The sequence below is a fragment of the Chrysemys picta genome, chromosome 11 (assembly GCF_011386835.1).
Source record: "Chrysemys picta bellii isolate R12L10 chromosome 11, ASM1138683v2, whole genome shotgun sequence".
Lineage (NCBI taxonomy): Eukaryota > Metazoa > Chordata > Testudines > Emydidae > Chrysemys > Chrysemys picta.
In genome coordinates this window covers 59,797,791-59,811,478 of record NC_088801.1, presented here as the reverse complement: position 1 = coordinate 59,811,478, position 13,688 = coordinate 59,797,791, and the positions used below count along the sequence as shown (strand labels likewise).

General features: G+C 39.7%; 1 protein-coding gene across 7 annotated transcripts in view; it reads right to left on the bottom strand.

Moving 5' to 3' along the window:
- NBEAL1 (neurobeachin like 1) overlaps nucleotides 1-13,688 on the bottom strand; it is a 148,064-nt gene that overhangs the window by 61,583 nt on the left and 72,793 nt on the right. For all 7 annotated transcript variants that reach the window (XM_005306210.5, XM_005306212.5, XM_065560962.1 and 4 more), the window contains 5 exons: nucleotides 9,590-9,722; nucleotides 7,618-7,737; nucleotides 5,878-6,181; nucleotides 4,346-4,431; nucleotides 463-552 (listed from right to left, as the gene is read on the bottom strand). In XM_005306210.5, coding sequence (XP_005306267.2) covers nucleotides 463-552; nucleotides 4,346-4,431; nucleotides 5,878-6,181; nucleotides 7,618-7,737; nucleotides 9,590-9,722 — 733 coding nt within the window. The remainder of the gene's footprint in view (nucleotides 1-462; nucleotides 553-4,345; nucleotides 4,432-5,877; nucleotides 6,182-7,617; nucleotides 7,738-9,589; nucleotides 9,723-13,688) is intronic.

Below are 13,688 nucleotides of genomic sequence, written 5' to 3'. Positions count from 1 at the left end.
TGAATCTCTTCCTCTCTCCATGAATCTGCAAGAACTAAATCGTTAGAGTATTTCTGGGGAAGTGGGAACATGAGAGAAACATTGGCGTAAATGGAGGACTAGGAAAATTAATTAACTGATGTTTGTTCAACACTTTGAAGATTTAGGGTGAAAAAGGTAGAGGTCATAAAATGCTTTCGAAATATAAAACCTATTACTTGCAGTACCCCAAAACTTTTTAATATTTTAATTTTAAGTTTGTTTTGAAACATTATCTATGACTGTGTTAGCCTGACTCCACTTTCCCAAAATTTACTTTGACACCACCACAACCCTAAAATTAACTTAATTCACTTGAAAACAAACACTGCTATGTGTGATTTTGCTCCTGCACAATGGGAACGTCTAGCACTCCTTAAGCATCCAGTATACGATAACTACTTTGTATTTACATCAGATTGTGATGATTTAATATTAATTTACCTTGATGTCCCAGTTCACTACTTTGTTTCCAGTTAGTCTTCCATGTAAAAGATTTGTGGACAGGTCAAGGCAGATTGGGTTTCTGCAAGCCTAAAAAAAGGAAGAAAATATGAGCTTCAGCATTACTTCTGAAACAAATTCAGGGTCACTGAATTACCTGTATAAATTTACATAAGAGTGCATACTGAGGTAAGGCAGGAAACAGCATTGTGGTGATACTAATGGCAAGATTTCAACAATGTGGGATACCCAGAATACATTTCCTAGTATCTTGGATTCACTATTCACAATTTCACCACTTACAGCATTCTTGGCCTTTTGGTAGAATGAGAAATAAAATACACAAATCTATAGTTTAGTTATGGACAGTGCAAGGCCTAATCCAGGAACCCACACTACTCATGTCAATGGAAATTAGTTAGATTATCAACTTGTCCTTCAGGAGAGAGTGCTGACTCATACCCTTTATACTAAGTGAGGCATTAATACCGGCATCAAACATTCTAACCAAAAAGTAAATGCACAGAAAAAGCTACCAACCCTAAAAGGGTGGGAAACAAAACACACCATTTTTCAGTAAAAGCAGGAGGGCGAGAATAACAGGCTCACAACACAAACACTCTGATACCACCCCAAAGGGCCATCCAGCTGTGGTTCTTTAAGTTTTATTCCACAATATCATGTAAAATGACCTTACCCCACATTAAGCAGTGGGGGCCATTGTCTGGCTTGTAGGAAAAGGTGTGTGATCCCTTTAAAGGCTAGACAGCCAGAGTGCTGCAGCTTCAGACCAGGTTAGTGTGGGGACGGTGACCCATCCCCCACCTCAGGTGACTGGAAGAAAGGGGGGACTATTTAGGTCCACCCCACTCTTTTAACTGGACCAGCTGTGCAGCAGGAACAGCTGCATAAACTTCACTCTCTAGTGGCTCCACATGGTAGCAGACTGGTGAGAAGAGGGAGGTGGAGGGGGGAGGCGTCCTCCCTCCAACCTGCAGCAGGAGAAGCAAGTGTTTTGGGGCAAAAGGGGAAGAAGTTTCAAACTCCTTAGAGCAGGGCTCTAGCAGATTTGTGAGAACAGGAGGAGCGAAGGTGTCCCCCTTCCAGTCAGGGATGGAAGTTCCAAACCCAGTTCAGGGTGCACAGAGTGGGGCTTGGGAGACCAGGGGAGACCGGGGATGTGGGATCTTCACTGCACGGGCAAGGACTGGGGTAGGTGGTTCCCAACGTGGTCTGTCTACCAAATGGATTCCCCTCTGCTGGGAAGTAGCATGGATCCTGGGGAAGCAAACACTCCCCATGGTGAACTAGCTGCATTTGCGGGTGCGGTAGCTAACAGAGAATTGATTCAAGACATCTGGGTAGTTGCTTTCAAAATTGTTTCCATAGCACTACAAGGCTTACAAGGTGTAGTGGGTCACCCACAGCCAGGACATTTGAACAAACAGACTGCAGGACAGGAGAATGACCAGGCTGGTAGCACCAGAGTGTGACCAGCACCAGATGGAAGTTGCAGAGGCAGGGCATGAAAGGGAGTCCTTTCTGTCCAATACTGCAATGGGTATCCATTAGGGCTGTCAAACAATTAAAAATATTAATTGCAATTAATCGGGAGATTAAAAAAATAATCACGATTAATCACAGTTTTAATCACACTGTTAAACAATAACAGAATACCATTTATTTAAATATTTTGGATGTTTTCTACATTTTCAAATATTTTGATTTAAATTATTCCACAGAATACAAAGTGTACAGTGCTCACTTTATTTTTTAATTAAAATATTTGCATTGTAAAAAAGAAACTAAAGAAATAGTATTTTTCAATTCACCTCATATAAGTACTGTAGTGCAATCTCTTTATTGTGAAAGTGCACTACAGGATGGGGAATTACAGGTAGGACCCCATAAATGTAAACAAACTTGTTTGTCTTAGCAATCGGCTGAACAAGAAATAGGACTGAGTGGACTTGTAGGCTCTAAAGTTTTACATTGTTTTATCTTTGAGTGCAGTTTTTGTAACAAAACCAAATCTACATTTGTAAGTTGCACAGTCAGGGAGGCATTTCCGGTAGCGTTTTTTGGAGCTTTAGGGTCAGCAAACTAATACTTGAGTCCTGTAGGGATTCTTCGGGAAGAGCTTTAGAATTGAGAGATATATATTGGGAGGGGCAATCGGTGATATTAACTTTGAAGATGTCAAAGGCAGATCAAGGAGGCCAGGATGAATTCATTATGGTGAGCCTGGGATCTGCAGAGTGGAGCTGTGAGGGCATACGTGGCAATAAGGCCAGGAAAGAATGGGTCCCTCTTGATTCATGACGATGGGAATCCCCTCACAACATACTAGTTTGTTACAGTTTTTAAGACGGGGGTCTGACAGGGTTGGGGCTTTAGCACATGAATTGCTTCCCACTCATTCAGGATTGGGGTGGTAACAGTAGTGGTCCAGCTAGGTCTGGGGGCTAGTGCAATTCAGGCAATTGGGTGTAGGGCATTCTGAAGCAAAAAGAACGTATGTGAGACCCCAGGTGGGGAATCAGTGTTAATTTTCCCTTATGTCTGTATTCCAGACACTGGCAGCCAGGCAGACAGCGGTGTAGATCTGTGGGCACACTATTGTTTACTGGGCACACATGTAGGCTTCCAGGTTGTCTGGAGGTGTGCAGCTGGACATCAGTGGTGAGGCAATCCTGAGCTAGCAGGGGCACGTTATGGGACCAGCTGATGGCCCATCTGTACACTGTGATGGCCTCTGAGCAGGCAACAAATAAGAACATAAGAATGGCCATTCTGGGTCAGACCAAAGATCCATCTAGCCCAGTATCCTGTCTTCCGAGAGTGGCCAAATCCAGGTGCCCCAGAGGGAATGAACAGAACAGGTAATCATCAAGTGCTCACTCCCCTGTCATCCATTTCCAGTTTCTGGCAAACAGATATGATTGTGGTTCACCTCGGGGAAAATTATTAGGGAATGCGTAGAAGGGTGGACTTATTGATCAGAGCTAAAAGAGACTTGGGGCAGATCCTGGAATTTTTACTCCAGGGAAAAGTTATCTGGTCTGACAAATTGCACCGCAGGGTGTGGCGGGGAGCTGTGAAGCCCCCTCAGGTTGACAAGTGTAGGAGGTATGTGAATAGGGAGGTGGCCAAATCCATAGGTGGCACTGGGGGATCAGTAATTTCTCATCCGGACTTAGCAAGGGGGCATCAGAATGATTCAGGGAGGATAGGGTCTACCCTATTAGATTTGGGAGCCGACAAGTTTTTGGCCAATATTAAAGAGGACATTAGTAGATGTCTGGGAGCCTGGCTAGGTATGCGGGGGGAAGCAGACAAGCTAATTGCTGGAGCCTCCTTGTGGCAGATATCCAGTGCAGGTTCTCCATGGAGAAAGGATATGGTGATCAGATACAATGGATTGGTAAAGGATTTAAAAGAGGTATTCTTTAAAGGAGCAGAAATAGGAGTTTCGGGGCTATGACTGGTTCCTCAGCGAGCCAACCCTCTCTCCTTTATAGCCCCCACCCCCCAACCTCACTTGATGGGTGGGGCTGACAGCACTCCCCCTGTGTATATGTAAATTGTTATGGAATTACTTGCACTGTACACTTTTATCTGCTGGGTACTCACAGACATTTAGGAATAAAGTTGTGGCCTAATTAAATCACAGCCAGTGTCTCCTGTCCTTCCGGCATAGCCGGACAACATCACTTTAAGGAATAAAGAAAATTTTGTCCATAAAAGCAAACCTGTTCCATTCTAAAAGTTAATCCAAGTTAATCTGTAGATATTTAAAGCTACTGTTCAGAATGTTTTAACCTTTAGAAAAAACAAACTACTGTAAAGTATGTAAGCAAATGGAAAACATGCGGATTACTACCTTGGGTGTATAGTGAAGAAGCACTTTACTGGGCAGATCTGCCACTTCAGACTCTTGGGATTTCCATGGAGTTAGACAGTTTGGGCCTGTAAAATATTTTTATGTACATGCTAGATTTAAAGTTTGTGTTAATAAATTTTACTACGCTACACTCTGCTAGAGATACAAATAGGACACTTGAACTACACATATCCTGACCAAATATTTGACATATCTCCTTAACCAAAAGATTATTTTAAAAAAATAACTGATTCCATGGGGTTTTACTCTTTACAAATAAACCTCTGGCTAAAAAACAAATTAAGTTATATGAAATGAGATTTGTATGTTCAAAAATTGTATTTTGTCTTTACAAATATTCCATTTTACACTCAACTGTCATCTCTCCCTAAAGACCATCAGCAGTTAGGAAGATCAGATCCTGAAGACAGCTTTATATAGTAACAAAATGAGATTACATTTATTTTAAAATGCTGTGATTATTCACTTATCAAAGTGCATTCTTTTTACAATTTTTGGTAGTAATAATACATCATGTAACTCATACACCTAAGCTTTTTAAAGATCGTTTTATACACATCATCAAAATGTTCTGGAAAAGATCATCTTTCAATTGCTAATGTAAATCCTAAAGGATGAGCTCCCAAGGCTGAATGACTTCTAAGTGGCTTATCAACCACAGCAATACACTTGAATACTCTCACTTACATGCCCATATGTTAACAAATAATGTGAAAAGACACTCAAGGTTGCAGAGTTTATACAAGTGGTTCACACTTCAAAGAGCTCAGCCTTTCAAGCCCTTCAGACAAGTTTAGTTTTCTTTTCAAGATCACACAGAAGTATGACTTATTTTTAAGTTTTATTAATTGTTATATAATACATTAGGTTTTTGAAACTGGATCTGGACCAATAATAAAACAGATACTTCAGCACACTGAAAATATCTTTAAAACATATGCAAAAGTAAGATGAAAATCAATATGGACAAAGCTGTGGCCTTTAACGGAGTAATTTAATTGCCTAATCTTAATACCCAACTAAAGATTTTTACTCAACTTTTTTAGCTAATGGGCCAAATTCTGCTTTCAGTTTAATTTGTTTAAACCCAGAGTAGCTCCACTGAAGTTAATGGAGATACTTCAGATTTCACTCATTTAAATGAGAGCCCAAATTGGTCGATATCTGTCTAAGTTTTTTTTAACACCTCTTCAGGATTGGTGGATATAAATTTTTGTGGACCTCTCTGCATGTCTATATATTTGATGCATAATAGGGGAATAGGAGAATCTGTGTAAATATAGCAAATATAGTATAACATAAATGTGTTACTATAAAAAGATACATTTATTTTGAAGGACATATCTACCAGTTTGGCACAGTGCAAGCTGTGTACTTAGACTGTAAATTCTTTGGGGGCAGAGATCATCTTTTTGTTGTGGTGTTTGTACAGACGTAGCACAATGGGATCCTGGTCCATAGCTAGGCTTGTAGATGTTACCACTATACAACCACCACCAACAACCACTTACCTGCCAAATATAAAGCTTTCACCTGCGAGGGCTGCAGTGCTTCATGGAAGATGATAACTGACCCAAGCTGGCCCTCCAGTGATGTTGGACATCCCCATTCACTGTCCTGGGTACCCGCAGAGATCAACTTGGTGATCAACTCTGATTTCCCAAGCAGTCCGCCCCAACTAGCTGGAGAGAGAATCCCACCTAGAGATGTTCGATGAGGCGTAATAGGGGAGGAGAAGGGTGGGTCCGGTATCTGAGATGGAGGAGGAGTGGTTGTCCTCTGACCAGCTGAACCAATGCAGCAAGAAGTAAAAAGCTGGAGATGACGGTGGAAGAAAAATAAAAATAAATAAAATAATGTTACAGCCAAATGTCAAACATCCTTGAGACTTTCACAAAATTAAACATAAAAAATAAGTGAGTTGAACTAAATCTAATGACCTTTCAGAGCAAATCTGCCTTGACTGAGGAAACAGGTGTAGAAAGACAGCAATACATTGTTGGTGTACATTTTGCACAAAAAGCACTAGAAAGTGCATACTAATCCTCCAAGCAGGAGTAATTTGTTTCCCTGGCCTGTTACTGGCCTCTGCAGGGAGCATCAAGGTTTCTGTCCCAGCAGACCATTCCCCTTGGATCATACTTTAAGCAAGATGCATCTTCTACAATAATCTTGTCATATGAAGTATTCTGCTTGATTGCTTGCACTAATAAAAAGCTTCAGTGCCATCTTCCCATGCCATCTTGTGCAGCAAGAGGTACCCCTCCCACTCAATGTTTATAAAAGAAGCTGAATGAATGTTTTAGAGTTTCTAAAACTCTCACAGATGCATCAAAAAAATCAACAGTTTTGTCTTACAGTCAGCAGTTATGTTTGCTTTTAATAACTAAGTACTTGATTCTTCAACCTTTACAGGAAGCATGTAAGTCATGCAAGTAGTCATAATGAAGTCAATGGAACTACTCATATGAATATATGCCCCAAACCAAGAAGGATTGCAGAACTGGGGCCTATAAAAATAAAAATAATGGCTCAGTATCATAACATTGTAACCCAGGTTTAAAACGGACTTGTTCCACAAAAAGGAGCAATGATTTACAACAGCATCCACATATAACGTATAATCATTTTGGCATTTTATTGGCTTGTGCTGATTAAGGTTAATTTAGTATTTAGCATGTAGAAATGATCAGTTAACAGCACTGAAAAGAAATGTCCCTATTAATGTATCCCCTAACCAAATACAGCACAGACAATGTCACATGCAAGATTACTCAAACTTCCTGTGTGCTACCCTCTTAGTGAGACAAGGTAGTTCTCCGCTGTGCATTAACCCACCATCTTCGCTGACAAGACTGCCAACAAGGGAGGCAGTTAGTGCTAATTGTGACAGTAGTTTAAAAAAAACAAACAAAACAAAAAAAAAACCAAAACACACCACACATAAAAGGAGCTAACACGAGGTTACACAGGCCACTGAATCACCATGAAAAGATAATTCTTGGTCAACATCAAGTCCTCTTCTATTCTGCTGTATTTGAGATGGCCCAAAGAGACATGCTGGGGATGAACTTAGCTATCCTCAACACTTGAAAAATGAAAACAACTGCTAATCAGCTTCTATCATGTTTTTAATCACAGATGACCCATTTTCCCTTTTTATTTCTTCGTTTTATCTGACTGCCATTTTACAAACCTTTCTTCTGCAAGAAATCCCTAGGATAGCGGTCTGATGGGAAGAAAAGACTTACTTCATTCATGGCAGGAAATCTAAGTGGGGCAGAGATCTTCTGTTGTCCATTGACGTAGATGTAGACAAAGCTTTGACCAAAGGGCCTCTTTCCAGGCATATGAACAATAGTTATGTTGTGCTGGACAGGCAATATAACAGTACAGTTTGATTAGATTCTTATTAAAATGCAACAAAAGAATTCTGCATGTCTGCCCAACATTGCTACGATTAAATGGGTGAAAAAATTACAGCAGACCACAAACTTTTATAGAATCACTGAAAGATTAGATCAAGTATCAATCAATGCCTTCCTTTTTTTTTAAAAAGTGTACATTACAAAAAGATTTTTGAGGGAAAAAAAGACATGTGACGCCCTTCATAATCATGCAATGCAGTCCCTAAATATAGCCTTAGGAATGGGATGGGGCAGCAGAGTAACTTATTCACATTTTCTAAGCCTTAGACTTTGAACTATATTATAGTTTATAAACTTTAGAAGTTCCCGTAACACATCCCACCACTCAGGAGCCATCTAACTGATCCAGCTGCATTTATGTTTCTTCTCTATTCCTTTGACGTTTTTTAAGGAGAATTACCATAACACTGACACGGCCCCTTTACAGAGATTGCAGATACAGTAACCATTTGTATGCTTATAAAATTTGTGGATGACACCAAGATGGGAAGGGTTGCAAGCACTTCGGAGGACATAATTAGAATTCAAAAAGACCTTAAATTGGAGAATCAGTCTGAATTCAACATGATGAAATTCAATAAAAACAAGAGCTAAGTACTACACTTAAGAAGGAAAAATCAAATGCACAACTACAAAATGGGAATAACTGGCTAGGTGGTAGTACTGCTGAAAAGGATCTGGGGGTTATAGTGGATCACAAATTGAATATGAGTCAACAATGTGATGCAGTTGCAAAAATTAGCAGAACTATTATATTTAATAGGAGACAATTATCCTGCTCTACTCAGCATTGGTGAGGCCGCAGCTGGAATACTGTGTCCAATTCTGGGCAGTTTAGGAAAGATATGAAGAAATTAGAGTCCAGAGGAGAACAACAAAAGTGATAAAAGGTTTAGGAAACCTGACCTATAAGGAAAGGTTAAAGAAACCTGGCATCTTACGAAATAAAGATTGAGGGGGGACCTGTTAACAGTCTTAAAATACGTAAAGGGCTATTATAAAGAGGACAGCAATCAATTGTTCTCCGTGTTCACTGAAGGAAGGACAAGAAACAATGGGCTTAATTTGCAGCAAGAGAGATTTAAATTGGAGATTAGGCATTTTTTTCTAACTATAAGGATTTCTTATAGTTATTGAATAGCTTCCAAGGGAGGCTGTGGGAATCTCCATCATTGGAGGTTTTTAAAAACAGTTTGGACTAACATCTGGCAGGGATGATCTAGGTTTACTTGGTCCTGTCTCAATGCAAGGGGCTGGAATTGACTTCTCAAGGTCCCTTCCAGCCCTACATTTCTAGGATTCTGTGATTACAGATCCTATCCTGTTATCATTATTTGCCTAAGTAGCCACACTGACATTTATTTAGATTTACCATTTAAAAACATATACAAAACTTATAAGCCCCCTGACAATAGACTTGCAATAACCATCCAATAGTATAAATATTAATGAACAAATTAATTCCACAAGCCAGCAGCATTAACTAATGAAATGGAGACAACAATTTACCTCAGCCAGCTGATAAATAAAAACAGCAACTCCTCAAAGCCTCTCACTGTTAAGTCACACCCAGGAATATACCCTCATCCTGCCCTCAAAACCCTATGAAACAAATAATTCTACAATAAGATCTACTCACATGTTTAAGGATTAGGCCTTATCTTTAGAAGTGGAATGTGTCTTTATTCAAGAGAAAAAATCTAAATCACTTGTTAAGATTATCAGCTGCTTCTCTTTAGCTAAGGCTAGTCTGTCCTAAACAAAGTACATTTAAGTAGCAAGTAGCAGATCTTACCCAGAGGGAATCACACAAACAATGCTCTGGCAGCATCACTGTTGCATATTCTCTCTTTGTGCAAACTGCAACCACCAGCGTTCCAGAGCAGGTAATGAAGGCCTCGAAACCCATCCCACTTCCTGTAAAAAAGCTACAGAATGAAAAATCCATGAGATAGTTTATCAGAACTGTTGAAAAGTATCTAGCGGTACGTGAATTCAGTACAAAACCGGTTTAAATTGTTCAGCATGGCTGAAAACATTCCATCATCACTAGTCATATCTAATGAGTAAAAGGATCCTCAAAGTGACATTCTGGTTCACCTAATAAAAACAAACAACAACTACAAGTAAACTGTAGGCACAAGGAACCCTAAAACATGGTGTGCAAGATAAAAGTGGTCCAGTGTTCTCAAAGAAGTTTGTAGCCATCCTCACCTTTACATGGAGATGCAAACCTTGGTTCCAGCATGTAACGTTTCAGCTTAAATCCACAGAGTTTATGCTGGTTTCAATATAAAACACTGCATGTGGGGGACTGTAGTTTCTGCAAGCAACACCTCTATGAAACCTAGATTCATCTTTATTAATCTGTGCCATTTTGTCAGGAGGGGTGAAGTAAAAGGCTGCCTTTAGGCCTGTGGTAAATTGCCAATACTATGTTTACTTGGGACATTTTGGAGGCTCCTGTTATAGGAATTAGGAAGTATTTTTCTACAATCAAGTATTTTACTAAATTTACATTACACACAAAAGTAACTATCCTGCTATACTGTTGCTTTTATTTCTAACACTTTTTAAGGAACCATTTTGACAGAAATTGCATGAAATCTGAAATTGTTATAGGGAATTTTTTGGTCAGGTTTACACTTGAAATTTTTGCTGGTAAAGTAATGTCATGAGAGTGGGAATTGGGTAATCTTTTGCAATATGTCTATACTGACAGAAGCCCAAACGTAGATGTGGTTATACTGGCATCAAAGTGCTTTTGCTGGTATAGCTTATTTTGCTCACCCAACTGGTATAAGATATATTGACAAAAGCACTTCTTTGCCAGTAGAAGCTACAATAGGAGGGCTTGCCCGGTTTTCTAGTGCAGACCTGGCTTTAGGCTCTTTTCATACCTTGAACACTTCATTATGAAACATATGTGAAAAAATTATTGTCCAAGCCTGTTACATTCCCTCAAATGTGGTTATTATGAAAAGCATTTTCACTACAATCATTATTAGTCATGGCACTTACAGAATAAACAGACGGTGCATCTATATTAAGTGAAAGTTATACAAGTGTGCAGCAATTCTCCAAAAAGGTCCATAATTTTGGAGTTTAATGTACCCATCCTACACACAATTTGAAAGCTTATTTTATGTATGTTTAGATGAGGTATAATGAGGAGCTGTCAAGTGGTGCTGTAAGCCTGTAGGTGAGGTAAATGAAAAAGTCTCATTTGTTGCACAATTCCAGAAACACTGCGATATGACTATACTTACAATTTTTACTGTTTAAATTAACTTCAACACCTTAATATGGTGCTTCTTGGTCAAAGCTACCAAACAACAATGTATTAAAAGACTTTGTATTGGTTTTGCATGGACAAGTCCCGTCCCGTTCCCCCCTCCCCGAAATGGTGAAGCTGTTTAACATGACAAATATGGCAAATATCAACATTTTGGAATCATAGAACTGGAAGGGACCTCGAGAGGTCATCTAGTCCAGTCCCCTGCACTCAAAGCAGGACTAAGTATTATCTAGAGTAGACCATTCCTGACAGGTGTTTGTCCAACCTGCTCTTAAAATTCCCCAATGATGGAGATTCCACAACCTCCCTAGGCAATTTCTTACAGTGCTTAACCACTCTGACAGTTAGGAAGTCTTTCCTAATGTCCAACCTAAACTGCCCTTGCTGCAATTTAAGCCCATTGCTTCTTGTCCTATCCTCAGAGGTTAAGAAGAATGATTTTTCTCCCTCCTCCTTGTAAACAACTTTTTATGTACTTGAAAACTATTATGTCCCCTCTTAGTCTTCTCTTCTCCAGACTAAACAAACCCAATTTTTTCAATCTTCCCTCATGTTTTCTAGACCTTTAATCATTTTTGTTGCTCTTTCTCTGGACTTTCTCCAATTTGTCCACATCTTTCCTGAAATGTGGCGCCCAGAACTGGACACAATACTCCAATTGAGGCCTAATCAGTGCGGAGTAGAGTGGAAGAATTACTTCTCGTGTCTTGCTTACAATATTCCTGCTAATACATCCCAGAATGATGTTTGCTTTTTTTGCAACAGCGTTACACTGTTGACTCATATTTCGCTTGTGATCCACTATGGCCCCCAGATCCCTTTCTGCAGTACTCATTCCTAGGCAGTCATTTCTCATTTTGTATGTGTGCAACTGACTGTTCCTTCCTAAGTGGAGTACTTTCTGTTTGTCCTTAATATACTACCATGAAATGTTCTGACATAACATATTCTTAATTGTCAAAGTATCTCAGAAGTGACAACAGTTATCTACAGTTTTCAGTTGAAATTTGCTGACCACATCAGTCCCACACTGAAGATTGTGTACCTGTAGCACTAGAATTCATGCCCACAGTTTGTATAGCATAGTGGGTAGATATAAATGAACATGAATTCTTAATGTATCAGAGGGATAGCCGTGTTAGACTGGATCTGTAACAAGCAACAGAGTCCTGTGGCACCTTATAGACTAACAGACGTATTGGAGCATAAGCTTTCGTGGGTGAATACCATGTGTGAAGGAGTGGGTATTCACCCACGAAAGCTTATGCTCCAATACGTCTGTTAGTCTATAAGGTGCCACAGGACTCTGTTGTGAATTCTTAATGTAATGCTTCTTCATTTATAAGCTATTGCAGATACAAAGTAGCATCTAGTCTGCCTGCTAGAACATTTTAATTTGTAATTGCCTATGTATGCAGTGCTAGCCTTTGAACTAGCTTTTTAATTCAGTGACACTTATGCATAGGTCAGTATTAGTGCTAAAGATGGGAATACATAGCTTCATATTATGAATATGCAAAGGCTATGAGAGAAAGAAGTGGCCTAACAAGAAACAGTGAAGAAAAAGTCCACAAACTAGTCTTGCCTTCTCACTTAAGAGGGAAAAAGAGCATATTACAGATTTTACTATATGACAATGAATCATATCCTGTGGCGCTTATCAACATATCTACCAGACTGCATGTAACATAGGATGTACACAAGTCTCTACTGAAAACAGAAGATGTTGGTGAAGAACAAATGGAGAGATTTGAGAGAGATGCACTTGATTCTGATGGGACATATAGCCCAGTCAAGAAATCTGGCATCAAAACATTTACTGAAATTGCCAAGATAACCAAATGTAAATGGCAAGGGAAGAGAAATCACAACAGCCGTCAGTTCAGAAGTTTTTTTCCTGCAGAGCCTTGTCCTTAGCAAGATGTAGCGGTGATGTTTCAAACGGAACTGTTCTTAGTCACCCAATAGGATCTGTGCCTATATTCCTCTTCCATGCTGATGGAGCAATAAAAACCAAGTTCACTTAGGGCATCAGCTGGAAGCGCTAAGCAGAAAGAATCCATGAGCTAAGAGCATACAACAAAGAAACGGAGTTGCCAGGACAGCGTAGATCAGAGATGCCAGGGCTGTCATACAAATGATAGCTGGAGACAAATTTCCCACATTCAATGAACTGGCTGCTGAGTACTGAAGGCAGGTCCTAAAAGCAGTTGACAACACGAATTCTGTAATCAAAGTCTGACAGATATGATAACAGTAACTCTGTGAAAACTGCAAAAAGAGAGTGCTGGACATGATCTAAGGTTGGATGCAAGAAATACCAGGTGATTGGTGGATGCTCTCTGTGCCACCATGGGAAAGTTTCTAAAGATGACATCCAACAAGCAGTCATTTGTAAAATTCATCTGTGAATCTAGGGTTCAAAAAGCACCAGAGAGCATAGGAGCACACTCAACACCAACACTCCTCCTTGCTGGAGGCTTTTCCAATGGTGAAGTAGCGAAGTCCATCATTAGTAGAGGTGGTGAAGAAGCCCAAGACTTGTACAGTACTCAAGAGGAAGCAGACACAAGGATGCTTCTGCATGCTGTATGTG